The sequence below is a fragment of the Dermochelys coriacea genome, chromosome 7 (genome assembly GCF_009764565.3).
Source record: "Dermochelys coriacea isolate rDerCor1 chromosome 7, rDerCor1.pri.v4, whole genome shotgun sequence".
Classification (NCBI taxonomy): domain Eukaryota; kingdom Metazoa; phylum Chordata; order Testudines; family Dermochelyidae; genus Dermochelys; species Dermochelys coriacea.
Window position 1 is genome coordinate 40,066,432 of NC_050074.1, and position 22,503 is coordinate 40,088,934.

Genomic DNA, 22,503 nt, shown 5'->3' on the forward strand with positions numbered 1-22,503 from the left:
ATTTGGGTTCAATAAAGAAATAGATCTCTGTAAACTCAGAGTAGCTGGAAAGCAGACCCAGGGCACTTCTGTGGGCTGAATTCAAATTAAAACAGCCACCTAAGTGAGGCTGCTCACTATAAGTGGAGTAGGTTCCACAGGAGACAGGTAACTACACAAACCTACTCTACCTAGAGGACAATGTTATAGGCCAGCATTAACTCCTGGGGAACTTGTTCCCCAATTTTACACAGGGGTTAGCCAGTAGATCTACATAGTAACAGACCTACTAGCCATATCCCCAAAACATTCATGTAGTCATATGGATGGAGTCTGCTCTGAAAGACTTCGGACTTCTCCATGCTGGATCCGGTGTACTTTCTCACCCTTTCAGTGGTACCACACTGCATCGGTTTCCTACCAGGCCGTACATACCCAAAGAGGAGAATTGGTAGATTATCCCCTAGATGATAAATATTTCGGGAGGTAACTCAGGAACAAAATATGTTGCCCTTGATCCCTTACCCAACGAGTGGCATTGACCCTGCATATACCTTGTATATTATTAGCACAAGTGCTCCAGTCTTTACTGATTTACAGGTCTTCATTGGCTTCTGCTGGCGCAGGTCCTAGCTGAAGACCGGTGGTGAAAGGTCTGCCCGGAGTGGGGTGGGGAAAGTCAAAACAGTGCAAGGTCCCCAGAACGCATAGTTGACCTCAGATTATCAGCACAGCACCAAAATGGCCAGAAGGATTCCTGACTGAGAAATTAAGGGATATGCGCTGACCCTGAGCGTGCCCCAGGCAACCTCATCTGTTTCAGTGAAGCCCCAACAGTGACATATATCTGTCAGAATCTCTGGGGAGGGCATCAGGCCATACACCAGGTGGGAGCTGCCCTGTGACGCAAGTCTTCAGTACTGCACAGGGTGCAACTTCCATCTCCACACACATGCCAGCAGGAATCAATGAAGTGCTCCCCAGTCCCCAGTCCTTAAAATTATATTTTGAAAAAGTGGCATTTAATGGACACGCACCTCAGGAACCACTGTCATCAAAGAGAGCCAGTGAATACAAGAGGCATGCGTGCAGCTGATTGCAAACACTAATCTGCCCCAGAGGGAATTACTAATTTGTTAAACTATTGTGCTCTCGCAAATGGCATGTGCTCTTAATGCAAAACCTGTGGTGCAAAAGAACATCTGTGGTGTAACATTTCTAATTTCAAAATGGAAGATGGATGTGGCCTCTAGCAAGAGGAGCCATCACATGTTGGCAGGCAGGTGCAGATCTATCACTGTAAATAAAAAGTAAATCACGCCACTGTAAGCTCATTAGTAGCCCTGGCACCCACAAGGGTTTTAACCTGGAAGGGCTACTCACTTAAATTAAAAATGATCTCCCCCATAAATGAGAGTGTGGATGTTTTACTGTAGAGTGGCACGTGAAATGCTATTCATAGGTGCCCTACAGATGCAATTTATTGCATTTCCTAAAATCTACTGTACAAAGAGAGGAAATGCCAACTACTATAGTTATGGGCATGGAAGAGGAGGATGGGTATGAACGGAGATGCAACAACAGCAAGTTTCATCTGCTATCTTGGAAAAGCTTAATAATTCAAGCAAAACTGAAATTTCTAAATATGGAGAACCCCCATCAAGCAGGAAATCATCACAGCCCCAAATACCTCAAAATCAAATGCTGCTACTTAAGCAAGTAAAAGTCAACTTGAAATCCAAGGAATGAATTTTAAATATCAGTTGGTACTAATAAATCAGTTGACTGTTGTTTTTTAAATGGTCTTTAAGGGTCTTTAAAAAGTAGAAGCTCTTCTAAACCAAAGCTGTTACTAGGCCAAAAGCTTCCAGGATTTCCAGATGCTGAGCTCAGTTACACCTATGCAGAGGGACAAGTATCTAGCCTAGACAGCTTTTAACAGGGGTTGTGGTTCTGGACAGGGCTGGTAAAGAACAACCCCAGCTATCTCCACTAGTTTGACTTTCAGCTAGAATTTACAATGGGCCAAACTCATCCCTCAATATCACCAAGCAAATTTTCAGTCTTCAGTGGGGTTACACAGATGAATATGAGAGACGAATTATGCAGCATGTGACTTTGCTTTCTAAAGGCCAATTTTACCTGATGTGCACATGCAGCCCTCACTGAACTCCCCTGAAGGCAAAGCTCTGCCCTGGCTGTCCTAGCTGGAAGCAGGTTTAAAACACCCTGAACAGATTCTCTCTTCACAGAATCACAGAGTTGGAAGGGACCTCAGGAGGTCATCTAGTCCAACCCCCTGCTTAAAGCAGGACTATTCCCCAATTTTTGCCCCAGATTCCTAAATGGCCCCCTCAAGGATTGAACTCACAATCTAGGTTTAGCAGGCCAATGCTCAAACCACTGAGCTATCCCTCCCCCCCAAAGGTACATTTGCCTCCCCGTCAGGGAATTGAACCCGTCTCCTCCGTGACAGGCGGGAATACTAACCACTATACTAATGAGGAATTTGCTAAATTGTGCCCTACAAATTATGCTCCTCTTCCTTTGATTAGGTAGCACTAAAGGGAACTGCTTGTATCTCCTCAACCAGCATAGAGCACTTCCCCCCGCCTCCAGCATGGGGATGTTTGGGGAGGTATCACAGCCAGAGCTGCTGTGGCTCCAGCTATTCCCAAAAGGTGGAGGGTCTCTTGGGGGTCATTGCCAACATTACCAGGCTATGCTAAACTAGTCAGGGGCTTTAACTAAGGTGGAGTCAGTAAGCCACAACAGTTTTCCCCTTCACCCTACCTCTATGCCAAGCAGGCCCTGGTTACAGCCAGTTTATTTTTGAATGAGAGTGGTACTTAGTTAGCAGAACACATAAATATGTTTTTGTCCCAGTATATAATTTTCATATTTTTGGTCTAAATACAAATATTAAAAGCATGAACCATCAACATTTAAAGGGAATTTTCTTTGCAATTCTGCATCTGCCACAATCCCATGTTCAGCCTCTCTCTATATAGTCCATCAATCTTCTAAGCAATCAGACTGACATCCAGTGGTCAGTGTTAAAGTTTCAGCACTCAAAAGCCATTACCACTATTCTGTGAGATACCACGGCGTTTCTTAATACTTTAGAATAGGAAATATCTCACAAGCTGCTGTGCAGTGAGTGCTGGTAAAGGGTAATATTTTAATGTCACCCTCTGTAGATAACACAGACATCACTGCAGTATCTCAGAAATCCACTCCCTCTTTGCATTTTCTGCGATCATGAAATGGGGTTGTGTGTTGAGATAACTCATGCTTTTACATCATAATATACAATCTATCTTTTATTATTTAAAGAAAGGGCATTCACTTGTCTACCCAAAGGAGGAAATGAAATTGGTCTTGTTTCTTCCCCTTAGGAATCCAGGTTCTTTTCACCTGTTCACTGTTGTGAGATGTATTTACTGTAAAATGTTTGCAATCACAAGTGTATCTTCAATAGCTTCACCACTTAAAATATAAACAAATATCCTCCATCTCCCTCCTTCCTTTGCATTTCAATTCCCTGCATCTATTACATTAACCATAGTATTCTTGTGGATCACACCTTTATTATATCAGTGGACTGCCTGAAAAGTACCTCCACTAGTACAGCAGTTGTTCCCAACTGCTCAATCACCTATGCCCTGGTTGCTGAACTTCCCAAACTGAGTGAAGGGCTAGTAAGATGCAGAGTAAATATGAGGGAAAGGAAGGTCTTGTGGTTAAGGCATTGGGCCAGAATTCAATCTGGTTTCAGCTCCCAGCTCTGCCAAAGATTTTCTGTTCACCCTTGGGCAACTCACTTAATCTCTTTGTGCCTTAGTTCCCCTGGAGATGACACTGCTCCCATCTTCTGTCTGTTTGGCTCATTTAGATCGTAAACTCTTTGGGTCACACACAGACTCACACTACATATCTACATAGCAGCTTGCACAAAAGGGCTCTCTCTGATCTTGATTGGAGGCTCTAGGCAGTAGAAGCATAATAAATAATAACACTGTATAGCATTGAATGTCTGCTACTTCAGATAACAATGAACGTACCTGCCACCCACAGGAAATGTGGACATTTTACCCCAACTTCAAGAAGTATTAAGTTATGTCTCACTTTGTGTGATCCACTGAAACAGTGATCCATTGAAACCATGTGCGCCCCTGTAAAGTGACATATGGCATGATCATATATGCTTAGGACCTGCTGTCGATTTTTCAACGTAGGTATTTTCCAAGTGCTCAGTAGAAGGGAGTAGTAGGTGTTTTGTGGCCACCACACCACTCTGGGAGTGCCAAATATTTAGAGTAACCAATGTAGCAATGGAAGCTCCAGCACTGAAGCTGTCTTTGTAGCTCAGGTAGAAAGGTATGTCATTATGCTTTCACAGCTCTTTACACTGGTTTTGTATTGCTTCCATTGTAGCGGACTTCAGTGAGATATACAGAATTAAGGTTTGTAAATCTCACAAGAGCAACACTGTGGACAAAATAACCAATACAAAGAAATCCAGTACTCTGCAGAAAAAGCTAATGGACTGGCCTGTAGGACTAAAGGATTTGAGCATCGTTCCCACCAGGGAACTTTGATGTATTTCTAATCCATATGTAGGGTACTCAGATACTAGGAGGATGGATATCATAGAAATCCCTGTAATAATGCTAATAATGGTCCACATCTTCAGCAAATGGAGATATGCCAATTTATACCAGGTGAGGCGCTGGCCACCCTGTATATTCACAGGCTCATTTGAAGTAATTTATTTCACCTGACCAAAGGAAAATCAAATAGAAGTATCTTTAAGAGAATCCAAACAATAAATGGCATGCTGATGTGAGCATTCCTGAGGTTTATATTCCAATCTTGGTACATAACATTTTACATTCAGAACTTCTAGGGAGAATTCTTACTGCTTCTATTAAAAATGGGTCTAATATTCCTAATATGTAAACTAAAGTCTATAGGAGGCATATACTCAAGGGTGCTGCATGTGCGGAACAAGGCTGTTGATTGGCCTAACTCTGCAATCTTCGTTTTAACAATATTGGCTTCATAGAACCTAACAGAGAGTTACCCAGCAGAAATATAAGTTGTACTTCACCCGCCAAGCCCCACAAAATAACCACCACCAACAATGCTTTAGCACCTGAAATGCCATGCTACCTACAGATCGCATGTGCCCCCTTAAAGACCTATTGTCTTGTTTTGTAGCTTGGCTCCCATCTTCCGTCTGACATTTTTCTATTCGGTTTTCTGTTTGCATGTGTTTATTTGTGGGGGAGGGGTGTGGAGTAATTGATTGGGGAGGAACATGCTAACTACAAAGAAATAATATGAGAAAGAAATGGAGTGAAGCAATTCAAACATTAAAATCTTGTTTGCTGGCTTGATGTTTATTTTTTAAACAAATGTTAAAGTGTCTGAAAGTTTTATAGAAAGTCAGGTCCAGGCACAAGTTCATTTATGGTACCTTTACTAAAACAATATGCTTTTCCTTGAGACAGATGTCTGATTTTATTTCATTGCATTTGTCTACATCTTAATATTTTCAGAAAATACTTTTCATTTTGTTTTAATAGTTGAGTTGTTTCTATTTCATGCCCTGGCTTGGTACATTGCATTACACCTTTCCCCCAGCCTTCTTACATGGCCCTGGATGCCAAGCTATCCTCCTGTCACAATTAGAGTATGATACACTCTCACTGACTTCAATGAACTTGGAGTAGGCTCTTATCTAATATAAGACTATGTACATACTGCAATTACGTCGGTATAAATTATTCGCTCAGGGATGTGAATTAGCCACCCCCGAGTGACATAATTTATGCCAACTTAAGTGCCAGTGTGGACAGTGCTATTTGGGTAGTAGAAGCTACCACTGCTCATATGGGCTGGATTAATTAAGCCAACGGGAGAGCTCTCTCTTGTTGGCTTAGAGCAGTCCCAGTAGAGATCCTACAGTAGCGCAGCTACACCGATGCAGCGGTGACACTGTAAGCTCTCTAGTGTAGCAACAGCCTTAGGCTTGGTCCACACTTAAAAGTCAGGTTGACAGGTTCCTTGGGTCAGGGCTGTGAAAAAACCACACTGCTGACTGACACAGGTATGCTGACCTAACTCCCAGTGTAGATGCAGATATGTTGGTAGAATAATGAATTCTTCCATCCACATAGCTACTGTATGTATTTTACTGAAAAAAAACCTCTTCCATCTGTGTAGGCTGCATCTACACTTCAGGACCAAGCTGGCATAGCTACAGAGAAGTAGCTATGCTGGTATAGTCTCTGAAGTGTCAAAATACTCTAAGCCACAGTTCCTAGTAAAGATGGACCTCTGCTACTGAAAGCTAATGGCAAACAAATGAAACAGGTATTGCATTATCTTGATTTAATATTACAATTTAAAGCTGTCCACAATCAACAACCACAATTTGTGAAAAATGCTCGCCAGCATTGTATACAGATCTCCTTAGCTAACAGCTTAGAAATGTCCTTAAATGCTCAGAGCTGCACAGGGGAGGGGGGGAAAAATCTCAGTAGCTGTTTTAAAACTTCACACAGAGGCAGATGGAAAGCAGAAACTCTGCATGCATCTCATGTACGTTCTACTTTCCTACTTTGAATACAGAGATCAATCTTGGACTGAGTGCTAAAGCCTCACATGAAGAGCTATTCTTTGCTACTACTTCAGGCTGAAACAAAAGACACTTCAGGAGATATAATCATTGATGCCTAGTTCCTTTTCCTGGGCCCTTACAATGGGCCCCAGTTTTGTTTTGTTTTTTGCACACATCTTTCTCTTTTATTTTCTTCTTCTGTCCCTTTACTCTTTCTTTCTGCCTCATTGAATCCATTAGAGTCTTTATATAGTCTGCTATTGAAAAATACATGTTCTGTGTGGGACTACTGACTGAGTCTTAACAGCTGGCAAGCAGAGCTTAACTCCTTCTGATGGGAGGGCAGCTGACTGACGGGTAAAAGGTATGGAGAGCTATTTCTGACCTTTATGTTTTAGCACACACAAGATATGTTGCTAAAGAGTCTTCAGGGAGAGCCTAGCGGATATTAGACTCAGAGGAAGGCAGTGCACAGAGTTTAGTTAAATACTTTGCTCCTAGCAAATTTGTATTAACTTTTCAGTTTTCTTCTTGTTTTGGCTGTATTCTGGTCTCTCTTACACAATTATAAATCAGCAGTCACTCCACTGAAGTCAATGGAGTCAGAGCAGTGTAAAGCTGATGTGAGATCAGAACTGGGTCACTGTAGTCTCAAACCGAAAGCCTTTCTCACAGCAGGATACCATGGCCAACAATTTCAAAGACACTAAAATATGGGGCAGAGGAAAGTCACCGCAGTCTGCCACCAACCTTTCTAATGGGGCCAAGATAGCCCTGCACCCAACTTAAGAGGATTCATTCCCCTGCAGTAAATTAGAGGCCAGATTATGGCCTTATGTAGATATAGATACAGTTGGGCAGAAGGTAAAAGGCACCTTCCTCTCCTTGCACAGCCCACTCCAATCACAGCACCCTAGACAAGGTGCTGACATGATGGAGCTACGATCCTGACTGGCATAAAGAATGAAATCAGCATGCAAATAGGGAGTATGCTGGACAACATAAAGGGTTGTAATAGTGGACGTTCTCCCATGTGTGCTGGGAAGCTGTATAAAGGCTGTTCCTTAAAAGAACACTAATACAGATCTAGATTCTGCCCAGGGAGATCCATTTCAAGATCTGAGCCCAAGGGAATAGCAAGTGGAAATTATGTGAAAGCTAAGCTTTCAGATCTTCCAGTGCTGAATGCCTAGCACAAGAAATCAAAAATGTCACATTTGCCTCTGAAAACAATGTCACTTGTTTGAAAAAGTAAAGCAAAAGGAGAGAGACAAGAAAATGATTTTTCTTCCCCTAGCACTGTGTCCTCTGTTCTACTCGTCCAACCTGGATAATCAAATAATTTGACAGGAAGAACAGAAAGATGCCCATAAATCACCTCACACTATCCAGCTGTGCTTGTGAGTGAGGAAGGGGAGAGGTTATGGAGAGGACTGGAAGGAATTTGTTGAATTCTGTAGCTAAGGATGGCTTTATACTCTGCCAATGCTGGGTCTGACAGCTTAAATATTGCCTTTTAAAGTTGACAGGTACGGATAAACTGCTCGTCTAAATTCATGGATTTCCCTTGACAAGAAAACAAAACTTTAACCAGATCTAGTGGAGTTTCAACTTCATTTGTCTAATGATCTGTGAGTCTTTTAAGGTTTGGAGTTTAATTTATTGGGATAAGCACTTGAAAACTCAGATGCTCATCAAGTATGTATCTTAACTATCTAGGTCTGTTGGGTCTGTTACCCTGGACTGAAAAATCTACCTAGGACCAGATCATACAAATCAGTGGGACTTCTTGAGGCGTAAGATATTATTTAGCCTGAGTAAAAGCGCAATGATCTGGCCGCTAGAAAGTGTGAATTTCACCAAGTCTGACCTGAAACCATTAATCTGAACAAGGCCACTTAAGGGATTCATGAATCTTTACCCTTATCTGAGCTTCATGTTGTGACAAACCCCCCAAGCCAGGTGCCATTAGGAAGTTTTATTGCCTCAAACCAAGTTTATCAACCCCAGTCAAGCAGAACACAACAAGCTTCAGTCACAGCCATTAATCTGAGGAGCTGCTTCAGGAGACCTGAGTTGAATGTCACAGGTTTAGCTATTTATGCATATAGAAAGCAGTAGGGAAAGTCTGCACTTTAAGGAAAAAATGCCAAATTCTGCCCTCACTTTCAACCCAATAACCAATGTTCTTACTGTAGATAAAAGTGTAACATAGTTCCTTTACGGGACAAGGAAGTCTTTTGCCCTGTTAAGGTTTCTATACCTTTTTCAGTAATGCCATGGTAGGAAGTAGAATACAAGAATGACTAATAAAGGTCAAAAATAAACAATTCAGCAGTTCTCCTGTCCTTAAGTTTTGTGTGGTAAGTGCACTGCAGAGTAAGCCTCTAAGGGATCTTATTAAAATGAGTTGCAAACAATTATGTTAACCAAGCAGGATCCTTTTTAGAACTGTAATACAAAATAGGAAGGTAATGATAATTAGGGAAAATGTGTCATAAATATTTAATCAGAAGATATATGTGTAATAATTATCTATTCTATTATTCCATGTTTTGACTCATGGGACTTTCTTAATCAATCCACTCACACATTCTACGGTAATATGAAGATCGTATCTATCTAGTTGTTAGCTGGCTCCCATCACTAAGTATCTGAGTGCATCAATTGTATACAGTAACACCAGAGAATCTCACAGGAAGCATTATGTTTCACCAGTGTTGATGATGAAGGTTTTTCCTGTAGACATTTGCTGTCTGCTGAAGAGGTGATTTTCGCTGCCCTTTCTTGGGATAGCATAACATTTCTATTTTTATTTAGTTTAGTTCCTCATAGTCAACCCCGCTGAGTTTTGTAATCTACTACCTCTTTCTTCTATTTGTTATGGTGGATGATCATACCACTGCATGGATTAAGGTAGCGTTTAACGTCAGGTAACTCAAAACAAGCGGTGGGAGAACCTCAAAAGATTCTCAGGTTAAGTACAGTCTAGATAAGCAGCTAAATGTTCAGATGGTTATTCAAACCACTCCAATATCTAAAATAGGGCTGATGAACTCATAGGAACAAGCTCTTTTGGGAGATTTCTGTATCTTCCAGCTGGTCCCTGAACTTCCATAAGAGGTTTTCACAAAGTGCTGTACTTTGCCAGTTCCAGTCCTGGTCAGAACCGAGAGGTGCAGGGGAAATGCAAACCAAAGAAGGATAACTTTCCATTTGGATTTGACTCAAGTTTTGGGCAAAGGAATGGGAGAGGTGGTATTTTATTTGATTTGAATAATTGAATCCATCCAAACTCATGGGTCACAATCCCGGTGGTTATGTGAGTATTGTGATACTCAGAGCATTAACTCACCCTCAGATTTCAGTGTTGCACGATAATACATTTTTAATTTAACACTTATTGGGAAATTCTGACTCTTTGCTAAATCATACATGGCAAAAATACAACCCATAATTTTGCAGACAGATATCATGTGTTTTTGTTGTTTTAAAACTCATTAAAAAAGGTTTCTCTGCCCAAAAGCAGTTTTCCACCCACCATCAAGATTTCTCCAGACAAGTACCATTAAGACATATCATAATGGACTGTGTCAATCATATCCCAATTTGCTCTATGAAGCACATCAAGAGAGCAAATCAGCATGAATACGAGATTATAATGCATTTATTTACTGCTTTGTAGAGGGCAGGGGTGTGTTGGTTGTTTGCTTTTAGCAATTTAATATTTATCTGATCATGTAGTTTATTGCCTTTTCATTGGTGAGTCCAGTAATTAAAATGATCAACCATAAACCAAAAGCAAACACTGAGCCATTAGCCAACCCAGCAACAAGGAAATTGATATGGAATTAATATCTGCAACAAAGATCCTCCATCTTCAAAGCCTTGTCTTCTGGGATAACTAGCTACAGTACTGCCTTATAAGCCTGATCTGAAGGTCATTGATATGAATGGGAGTCTTCAATGGACTTTGGATCAGGCCATCAGGTTTCATCAGAAGTATTCCAAGGACAGTTGCTAGAGATGAAATGGCTCATCTATCTTGGCTCCTTGCAGCAAACAGGAAAGATTCTACAATATCCCATAAATTGATCTTGCATGTGACTGAGGGATACTAATTGCATTAATTACTTGAAGAGCTAAATTGTGTCTAATCCTCACCATCTAAACAGAGTCCTTTTATCCAAGCCTACTGCTCCTTGTTGTAATAGATTCACTTTTAAATAGTCCTTTTCCTCCTGGTCTATTATTGCTTTTCAAATATCAGGACAGGGTATTATACATAAGAATGCAAAGCTGGAGGGGTATCTCAGTGCTCTACAGTTCAGGCTTGAAAAACAACGAATGCCTGGAACCAGATTAATTTTTGCAGCACTGCTTCAGCCCTTTCTCATTACAAGCTCACATATAGCGTAGAGAAGAGGGGCTCTTTATAGGGCATTAAAAACGGTGGCATATTTTAGAAGATGATGGGTATGTCCAAATGCCTTTGCCCAAATCTTCTTACTTCCCGCGTGGTTATACACGAGGCTGCACACTTGCTGACTATTGCTTCCCCACCCCCAAATGGGTGTATCTCAGCGGTGCTGTATGATGAATAAGCACTCTAGCAATGCAATATATTATTACTAATATGTCTTATTAATGGTAAGGTTCCTTGAAGTTTCTCCAGCTGCATTCACAGAATCCTATATGTTAGGAATAGGAAGCATTATTCTAATAATCAACTCTTTGCTGAAAGCAGGAAGGATACAGCCTTGCTCTCACAAAGGGTATGTCTACACTTAAAATGCTACAGCAGCACAGCTGTAGCGCTTCAGTGTAGACACGACTTACATCAATGGGCTCTCTGATTACTGTACATAATCCATCTCCCCGAGAGTCAAAAGCTAGGTTGACGGAAGAATTCTGCCATCAACCTAGTGCTGTCTACATGAGGAGTTAGGTCAGTATAGTTATGTCTCTCAGGGGTGTGGATTTTTCACACTTTTGTGAGATATACCTTTACCAATGTAACTGCCTAGTTTAGACCAGCCCAAAGAGATTAAGTTAGGACTCAAGTGAGAAACATGGTTCTTTCACATCTCTCTACATAGCAAAATTTGCAGATGACGAAACTTATTTAGGATAGTTAGGACCAGAAAGGAGACAAACAACAGAGACATGATAAAAGTACATAAAATATTGAATGCTGTAGAGAAGATAGATTGGAAGCTTCGGATCTCCTTCTCATAGTACTAGAGCAAGGAAATGTCCAATTAAATGAAAAGATGGGAAACTCAAAACTGATTAAAGTGGATATTTTTTTCTCCTAACATGTAACTAGACTGTGGAAATCACTGCCACAGGAAGCCATTGAGGCCAAGAACTTAGCAAGATTCAAAAAGGAATTTATAGGAATAACAAGAATATCCAGAATCATCATTATTAATGAATACAAACATTTTGGAAAAAATACTACACCAATCTCTAACTACTAGAGACCAGAGTAAAACCTAATTTGGAAGGCAGATTACCCCAAATTTGCCTACTGCCGGTTCTTACACTTTCATCAGAAACATCTGGTGGTGAACACTGTTGAATAGAGATTACTGGACTAGACGGATCTCAGATCTGACCCAGTGTGGCAATTCCTATGTTTCTAGTGTGTTGTTATATTGTCACCTTTAGCTCCTTTTGGTCTTGTTCTATTCACTGCATTATTAATCTGTAAAGTATGTAAGCAAGTAGTCAAATAACAGCAAGCTGATCTAAAGGTAAATTATCAGTGAGCCAGATCCTCAGTGAGGTTAAAGAGACATAGCTCCATTGATGTCAATCCTAGCTGGTTGAAAAGTTTTCAACAAATTTTCCCATTAAAACTGTAGTTTCATCAAAATAGAAATGTTGTGTGGGAATGTTGCTATTTTAATGAAATTTTGAATGGAAAAAAGACAAGATGTTTAGTTTCAAGAATGCTGCAAATGTTTCATTTCAACTGTATCGTTTTGACTTTTATAATGTAATATTAACATAAATATTTTAATATCTTTATATTACAGCTGTCCAGAAGATGACAATTCCTTTTTGTGACAACTTTCAAGGATTCAGAATTGGTTTTCATTCCATATGGAACACAACCAAAACCTTTTGAACATTTTCATGAAACAGAATTATGTAAAAACATGACTTTTTGGATCCAAAAGGTAGGTTTTCACCCTCTCACCCCTTCTCCCTTTCGCTCCACAACCAGAGAGTCCATCCTGAACCTCAAAAATCCTTCTGTTGAAAACTTTGTTGAAACTCATACATCTCCCTGAGACTTTTCAACTTTGATGAAGCAGCATATTTCATCAAAAATGTTCCAACCAGATCTAATTCATAAATATTAAATATATTAATATAATATAAACATCAAAATGAATCAAAATGTTTAAATGGTCTCAAACTGAAATGGTTTTGAATTTTCATCTTGTGGGAAACTTTAAAATTTCAGCATTTTTTTGGTTCTAATTCAGAACGATCTTTCCCCCCCACCCCAAAATGTTGGCATTTTACCACAGAATGGAAATTCCAATTCCCAGCCAGCTCTGCTGTCAGGGAAGCTACACTGATCTACACCAGCTGAGACTCAGGCCCATAATGTAGTTATCTAATACTTAGTAAATATGGTGGTAGGGAAGTGACTGCTGTTTTATTTGAGGGCAGGAGTGGTAGTATGAAAGAACTGTACATTCCGAAGCTATACCTAAGATGTACTTTTAAAAAAAATACAAGTCTTGTTTTGCTTTAGAGATGACTGTTATTAGTGACAGAACTTGGGAGTGTCCTAAATTTTCCCAGCACATTTGGATAAAAATGAGCACACACGATGTGTAAGCCAATGTCAATGACTAAAAATGGAAGATCTTTCAAAGAAACTTAAAACACCATTATAATAGGAATAAAAACTGTAACATACCCAGAAACCACTATGTCATCCCTAATCTACAGCATCATAATGAAGTGCTTACAGCAACACAGTATTGTGGTGTACCAACTTAGCCAACCAGTCAGTGGAGGCAGCGAGAAGACATGCATTCCCACAGTCCTCTGTTAGAAGAAAGAACAATAATTCTCAGAGGGCTGACATCCTTCAGCCACCCCAGAAAGGGTAGTTCCTCTTACAGAGCAAAAATGCATCAGTTACCTAGAGAAGACACTGGAAAAGAGTCTCCGGTAAAGGGCCTAATTATTAATCAGAACTAACCCACTGAAAACTCATGAGGTGAAATACTTCCATTACGAGTAAGAGCAGCAGCAATGGAGGGAAAGGGGCAGTGCTGCCTGTGAGCTACATCCCACAGACATTCTGCCCGTATAGGCTCCTACATTGGCAGGCTCCTACAGTGCCTTACTGCCCATTTCACAGGTAGCAGTGAGCACCACAAACTACAGCAAATGCACTGGGGAACAGAGGATCTGAACCCACCCTACAGCCACCAGAACGTACCTGCCTGTGGCAGCGATGTATCAGCCTGGCAGTAGATGCCCCCAAACCTAGTGTTCCTGAGGAAATTATAGTTCTAACCTGCTGCTGCTTAAATGGAAAGAGTCCCAAAAACACAGTCCATTGTTATCATAACAGAGCAACAAAAGACACTGTTTTACCATAAAGCGAGAGCTGGACTTTTGATATTATTCATTAAATTTTCATATGTATCTACATATGCAGCTGCCTAGTTGTTTGTTAACTATTTGAGCACAAAAATGCTGTACATAACCTAAGTGTTGTGAGTCTGTAATGAGCCTTTTCCTCCTAATTCCTAGAGAATTCCAGCTTCAACTTTTTTTGGTTTCAGGCAGAGATTTCTAAAACCATATAGGGGATTTGGATGCTCAATTCCCATCAAACCCCCTCTCTTCCCCCGGCATTCAATATCTTTGTAATGGCTTGGCTATTTGCTTAATTAACAGGTTACCAAATATTTCAGCTGAATAGAAAAAAAATGACTTTCTATCGGGCTGTCATCAAAATGTCCCTCCCACAGCCACCTTCATGCTGAACACGCTTATCAAAATGTCACCTAAATAAAACAATTCCTTCCTTCTGCATATTAGTGTCTCTTCTTCCTTTGTAACTGCGCTCTGGTATGCGCCATGGTATTAAAACAGCTTTCTTGTCTATCAGCTAGACTAATCATTTTCACAGGTTAAGTCAGAGATCCATTTCTGGAGAAATAGAGGAAGCTAAAGGAACATGCCCTAGTACATGTATGAAAAACAATAGAAAGCAGAGATGTAAAAGACCTGCTGTCTGAGGTCACCCAAGCCTTCTGCCTGCCAGTCCCTGCCTGTTCCCTATAGTATAATCAAAAGTGTTTTGCATAGTCACACAAAATAACTCCCCATTGATAGGGCTTTCACCTTCTCCTTATGGGGTGATTGCTCTGCAATCTAATAGATCTGATTATCAGGACATTTCTCCTGTCAGTCAACAAACTCACCTTTGCTCAATTTCATCCCATTCATTGTGCCCCCCTAAACCATTCCTGTACCTCTTGGTGTACATGCCTCAAATACACATGGACATTTATTGCTTCATTCCTCCCTCCACCATCCCACCCCCACCACCACCTCTCCACACTTTTAGTTCAGTTCTTTTCATCTTCTCTCTAAAACCAGGCCTTCCAGACCCTTAATAGTTTTGTCTTCTTTCTATGAATCCTCTCCCGTTCCTCAATATCTTTCTGTTACTGAAGTATTCCATGCACTATTCCATGTGCAATCTCACCAGTGCCAGATGGCTTCCCTAGTCTGTGAAGCGATGTCTCCGTTGCATATTTAGCAGAGACTTGTTCTGGCTTATAAGGCACAATATGGTATTGCAAGTTCTCATCTAATTGGTTACCCATCATCACCCTTCGGTCTTTTCCAGTAAGACTACTTTCAACATTTCTTCCTCCCACTTGATATCTGTCTTGGGGATTGTGATTTCCAGAGGTGTTGGTTTTCACTTTTCCACATGAATTCCATTTTGTTATATGCTGCCTATGTTTCTAAATTCTGTAGGTATTTTTGTTTTATTTCCCTGTCATCACTGATGCTTGCAACACCTTCCAATTTAAGACCAAATTCACATTTTGGATGCTGTATGCCCATCCCCCTATTAAAATTCACCCAAGCCTTGCAACTGAGGTTCAGAATTTGGCATTGGTCTCATCTGTGAATTTAACATAGCAAAGGTCTATATAGTCTGATATGGAATACAGTGTTCAGGAGAAAACATAGCTTGTACTTTCTCACCCAAAACAGAACTGGCAAAATGCAAGGGGCCTGATTCTCCATTGCCTGCAACTTGTATAGACATTTACACCAGTGCAAGGTGGATGTAAAATGCTCCCTGAAACAGGGTAGGTCACTTCCTGAGTGCCCCATCCTGGCATAGGGTGGCTCTGTGGTATTCTGCCTCCATTTCCTTTTCACTCACACTCCTCAGTAACTTCCACAAAAGCGTGTGTCCAATAACACCCCCCTTCTTGTGGCTTGATCTATTTACATAACATAAACTGAAAAACAAAGTCTCTTTTACCCCAGTCTCATGCTGGGCAGAGCCCCTCCACCCTGAGATCCATCTAACTATTCTCCCAGCACTTCTGAGCCTGGAGTTTGGCCTTCTGAGCCTTCTGTTCAGGCCTCCTTCCCCATTGGTGTCTTCACCTTGCTCACCCAGGGACCTGCAGGAGCCATTTTACTCTCTACAATGTTTACATCTGGCAGCAACCATCTGCAGCATCTCCTCTCTCCAAGTCACTTCCTTATCTACTGCAGGCTTGATTGGGTCACCTGACCCACTGGTCACATGACCTTCATTCTCCTCACCTATATTTGTCACAGGTAGACTGAGACCCCTCTCTCCTTATGGGTCTGGCTCCACTGTGACACTACTGTTCTGATTTGGTAGCGTATTACACCCACTTTGCACAGGTTTAAATGACATCACACAGCTTAAGGTAAGAGAGAATCAAGCCCCACACATTTACAGGTTTCCTTTTCGGAGTAGGAAAGTCTTCTCATTTTCCTCCTCTTCAAGCTAAGTACTCTTAGTTTTCACATGTATTCTGAGACTACATGTCTTGTAGTGCCTCAGAGGACACAGAGCATTTTCAGTCTTACCTTTCCAGTTGACTTTGTTCCTTTCCAAATGCAAAAGTAGCAGATAGTCCAAGCAGCGAGGAGACACAATGCCAATTCCCAGCGGAGATTCCCAATATGTTCAATTCCATCGGATATGGCTAACACCCTGCGTCTACAAAAAATTGTGATAGTGAAATGCTAGAATATTAGCAAAACTACAAACAAAATAATTATACAGCATATGGGTAAAAGGAAGGCTGCTTTAATTGGACACAGAACTGGCGACTGCCTACTGAGAATGCACCATGCTGAGAAAGAAGGGCTTAGAAGTAGTAAGTGCAATGTGATTCCTACCTCTCATTGCTGCTGTTATTATTATATGTATTACAGTAGCACCAAGAGGCCCCAACCGAGACCAAGCCCTATTGTCTCAGGCACTGTACAAACATAGCAATAGAGAGCTTATGCCCATAACAGCTTCCAATCTAAATAGTCAATTCAGACAAAGGGTGGGAGAAAGGCACATTTTCGTTTTCCACATTTGTAGATGGGTAACTGAAAGAAAGCTAGTGGCTTGCTCAAGTTCATACAGCAAATCTGTGGCAAAGCCACAAATAGAATCCAAGTTTCCTGAATCTGCACTACTTTAGCCACAGGACCAAGCTCCCCGACTTTAGAATTATTTTCTTGTCTTGGGCAGGCAGCTGCCATTTTTAAGTGCTCTGATTTTTAGTAGGAAACAATAATGGAATCACAAATCATGCCAATTCTCTGTTTGCCAGCCCCCTCCCCCACCCCATACCCTGTAAATAAAACATAACACCCTGTGATACATTGAATAAAGAGGTTACGAGTAGGAACAAGAATTTTTTTCTGCACAAGTGATCCATTTCATGAATCCCTTTAAGGGATTTCATCTCCTTTTCAAATTAAGAGAGCATCTATGGGGAATTAAAAGACATTTCTAAACGAAGTTGAATTTACCAGAGCAGTGAAGGCTAACTCTGTCAGTGTCTGAAGTCAGCAGTTGAGGTTGATTTAAAATGGCATTTTGTATTAATTACATATCCATAGATACCAAAGTGCTTAGTGAACTCTAAACTGCTTCTAGCAAGTAATTAGCCATGTGCCCAATGGCATACTGCAGAATAATTACTCTCAACCACTTAGGTCCCTTTTCACCCTTTCATTAAGCTTCCATCGATTCTGGTCACAGAAACAACATGGGGTTCTGCAGCTTGGCATATGTGATGTAAAACTGGAGTGATACAAGAGTATCAGGCCCAGGGAGATCAATCCTTATTCACATTAAATCTGCCAAGTGGGAAAGAATGGACAAGTTCATTTTTCCTTCTTTGTATACCTTTCATCTCCTGTCTTAAAACTTCTATGCATTTATTGAACAAAGCTTCCTTGGGGATCTGCACTCAGTGTTATCTGCAATCTTAGAGACGTTCACTAACCTACCTCTCAGTGGCACTGTGAAGATTAATTAATTTAAAGTTCATAAGTACTCTCATTTCCTGTGGTTAAAGACACTAGATTCAATGTATCATTATTAATTTTTTTCTACTATCTGTCTATGCCTAATGCCGACAGGTCCTGGTCATTGGCAGCTGAGATCGAAGCTTGGACCTCTGGAGCTTAGTGAATGAGTCTCTAATGCATGAGCTAAAAGTCACATGGCTCTTAGCTAAGGCTGGAGCAGACTCAGCAATTGCTAGCTGGGCTAAGTGCCATCTAGAGGGGGACAAAGTGCCACACAAGCCGGCATGGGTTACATATGTGCACTCAGATGACTTTGGATATGCTTCCCTAAAGCCAAATATTTTACATTATATAACGTTATTGCTTTTTTAAAAAAAATCTATATTAAAAACCTTCATTCTGCTCCCTGGTGCATCCAACCCAGTACTGAATGAGGCAAAGGTCTTGGAGGAGGTAAACCTGTGATCATGTAATTAAGGACTGTATCATAATGCATATGAACAAACAAGATGAATTACGGTTGTACAGACAAATAAATAATGTTTAACAGTTTTATTTTTAATATAATTTCCTATTTTTAAAGGAAAAAAGTAAAAAAAAAAAAGAAAGACTTTTTGTACAACTAATGACTTCTGCATATGCATCAGCAAGGTTTGAACCCTGACTATTCACCACCATTGCACAGACTGCTACAATTTTAACTGAAGGACTACATACATTAGCTGAGAGCAGGAGAGGCTGTTATCCCAGAGAGATGACTCACTTATGCCATGCACTGCCTCCAGGTGGTGGTTGGAGAAAGCCTGACCCAGCTCTCTCTCTTTTCCCCCCAAAATATGTAGGCTCCTTCCCCATGTGGTACCTCTGCCCCCCTTCCCACCGCCACCCTTAGAGGTGGGAGACAAGATGTTGGAGCCAGGTATTTGGTCAGGTGCTCTGGTTGAGAAGACAAAAACCTGTCCAAGCTCTCACCCATCCCACCCCTCACACCGTTGCAACAGCTGCTTCTGCAGCTTGCACGTGTTCCAAGTTCAGTGTTATACTGCTGTTACTGCTGCTGCTGCTTTGATGGAGTTTCTTAGAATGTTCCTGTTTAGTTATTTTGGTGCACTAACAAAATTTTCCTCAGAAACCCAAGAGAGAGAAGGGAAATGGTAATTTTTAACCGTTTTTTAATTCAGCAAAGCCTGGATGGAGTCTTATGGGTCAAAGAAAAGTAAGGACTTTGCTAGGGCTTTCTTCCTGCTGAATTTCAAAGTCCTGCTGAAAACAAAGGAGATGTTAGAGCTTCTCAAAAAATTGCAAGAATCTTTCATAATGGGAAGTATTAGCAGGGGTGAAAGCAATATTAAATTCTTACCAGTATGGAGGCCAAAGGGCGGGGCCTCGGGCAGAAGGGGCAGGGCTTGGGGGGGGGTCAGCCTGTGGCTCTGGCAGCAATTTAAAAGGGTCCAGGGTTCTGGCCACTGCCACGATAGCAGGAGCCGGAAGCCCCGGGCCCTTTTAAATCACTGGACCTGGTGCAGCTGCACCCTCCCCCCCAGTCAGTGGCCCAGGGGGCAAGAGGGAGAAAAAGTGGCAATGACGTTGAAGTGCTGCATTGCTGTCCATTGTGCCTCCCCCGGTGGCCCTCCCCCGTACTGGTCCACTTTCACCCCTGAGTGTTAGGCTATCAAAACAGGGGTCACTACCAGCTCACTCTCTCTCTCAAACAAAGCAGTACTCGATGAAGGATGTGTTTCAGTCAAAAAGGGAAGGATGAAGTCAAGAGCAAGAACAGAGGAAAGGTTTTGAATTTATCAGCACACTGGAACTGAAAATGAGGCCAGTGCTCCCTGGTCTAGAGCAAAGTCTATGTTCTGATTAAAGGCCATTTAAAGTATCCAGTTCTCAACTGCACAGGAACAGCAGTGGTGCGTGCTGCATTAGGTTCAGTATGACTTCCAGCCTTGTCTCCTAATCCTCCTCTAAAAAAATCCCCATAACAACAACCCAGAAGTGTGACCTTAAAAATCAATGCACCATTTTATAGGTAGCCAAGTGGAAGATGGGTATAACATGATCACAATTGCCCAAACAATGATCAAACATCTGCTGCCTTCTGGCATACTTCATGCTATGAATAAACATGCAGAAATCATTCTAAAAGGGAACACAGCCTCATGATCAAGGAGGCTTCTGTTGCCGTTCTGGGGTTTCACATGACATATAAGAGCAAGACCTAAAAAAGTTGTGCAAATGAGGGGAGAAGCCTCCAAAGTATATTTGACATATTCCTTTTCCTGAAAAGGGATAGGCCATAGTGATACTAAACATTCTTAACTTTGCTCATTGCCTTCATCCAGAGCGCCCTCATATCAACAATCCCTATCCCTCCAGCTAGACTGCTGTTTTCCCAGGGTTGAAGAGGAAGTAGCTCTGACACATCTAGCTGGTAATATCAATCAAACATTCCTCCAGAACAGATACTGAATTTCCAGTGTCCTAAGGGCAAGAGCTACACAGCACACGGACACTGCTCTGCCATGTGTTTAAAAATGATCTAGCCAAGGAGCCTACTCTGCATGCATACTACTGACTAACATGGAAGATGGGTTAGTTCCTTGAGAAATGGTGTGTTATGACACATAGTTGAACCTCACCCGCAACATTCTGGTTATGACTGGAATTCACTGCAGGACAATTCCAGAGCCCCAGATTTGCTTGGACCAGCCTTGGATGAAACAAAGAATAATCTGTGTAATCATGCTACTGCAAGGACTCTTCCTCCACATCTATCGCAATTATCCTTATGTATCATTTGTGTTGTGGAAGAACCTAGGGACAGTCATAGACCAGGACCCCACTCTGTTAGGCACTGTACAAACATGTAACAAAAGGCATTTACAAGCTAACTGATCTCAAGCTTTCATTTCTCACAACTTTTTCAAATTTAGTAAAAACATTATTGAAAAATAAATTTGACAGGACTCAATAGCCTGGGCTTGATCTTGCTGTGGTTGCATGTGTCCATGCTCATTGTAGTCTGTTGGAGACCTATGGACCAATTTCAAACATGATGTGGGAGAAAACCACAACTGGAACTACTAGAGTTGCTATCTCTGACTCTAAGTCTGAATTTGGCATTATTAGGTGAGTTTAATCCTACAAATTTTGCTTTTTTGAGTTTTTCTCAAAACAGAAAATCCAGATCTCAAATTTATCAATTTGAACAACAAATCAAAGCAATTCCTCAAAATTAAATTGCTCTTTAGCTCTGAAGTTTTTTTTTAGCATCTATTTAAATTAATGATACCTATTCTGTATTTCCATGGCCAAACATTCACATGCTAGAAGGTGATTTCTTATTGCACACAAAATCCCTGGTCATGAAATGCAGAGGCGATGCTAGCCCCTTGGGGACACTAAGCAGGAATGTCCCCTTATCCCTCACCCACACCCTAAAAATACTAATTGCATTGTTTCCACAAACCAAAAGATATACCAACCCAACACATACTAATACACTTGCTAACAAGTCCACATTAAAACAGATGAACAGTATTTTGGGGGCAATATTAAATTGGGAGCCACTTCAGCTGCTTTGCTGTGCTTATGCCTAACATAACCACTGTTGAAATAACTGCTGCACTGAGGGAAGGATTTTCAAAAGTAGCTAGTTTTGGGTCCTCAACCTGACACACTTTAAAGGGGTTGTTTTCAGAGGGTAGGTGCTCAGCACTTTCTGAATATTGCGTCCCTGTAAGGTGTCTCAATTTGAGCCCCCCAAAACTGAGGTATCTAAAAATCACTTAATCACTATCAGACATTTGCAAAGAAGAGTCTGGAGAATATTTATGGCACCAGTGTGATTAGCCATGCTGCTCCCATTTTAAAAAGACAAATGGTGCCAATCAATTTGAGTTACTAGCATTTAAATGAGTATTCAAAGCTTTTCCAGTTACACAAAATCTTTGCTTTGTCTGTTCTTTGTTTAAACAAAACAAAGATTTTTTTCCCCTTAGGAAGCCATGAGCAACAAGCACAGAACATATGATTAAGCCACGAAGTACAATGTATGCAAAGAATACATGGGAGAAAGTCAGAGAAAGCCTCGCACAAGGTCTAGACATGATTCTCTCACCAGGCACAACACAGCTTCCCCTAGTTCCAGCTCCTTAGCTCTCCTGCTGAGACTCTGGCTTAAATAATGGCAGCAAAGCACAGCTTTCGAAAGAAGGAAAGCATTCAGGACTGAAAACTGTCCTGGTAAAATTTCAATTCAGTCTAGCTGCCACCTTTGGCTAGATCTGCTCATATTCTTGTATTTT

At 41.1% G+C, this 22,503-nt stretch overlaps 1 protein-coding gene across 1 annotated transcript in view; it reads right to left on the reverse strand.

The window, feature by feature from the left end:
- The window catches only part of SLC6A11 (solute carrier family 6 member 11), a 178,109-nt gene that overhangs the window by 125,219 nt on the left and 30,387 nt on the right, over positions 1-22,503 (reverse strand). Inside the window, exon 6 of the mRNA XM_038410956.2 lies at positions 16,745-16,877. Within this exon, the coding sequence (XP_038266884.1) occupies positions 16,745-16,877 (133 nt within the window). The remainder of the gene's footprint in view (positions 1-16,744; positions 16,878-22,503) is intronic.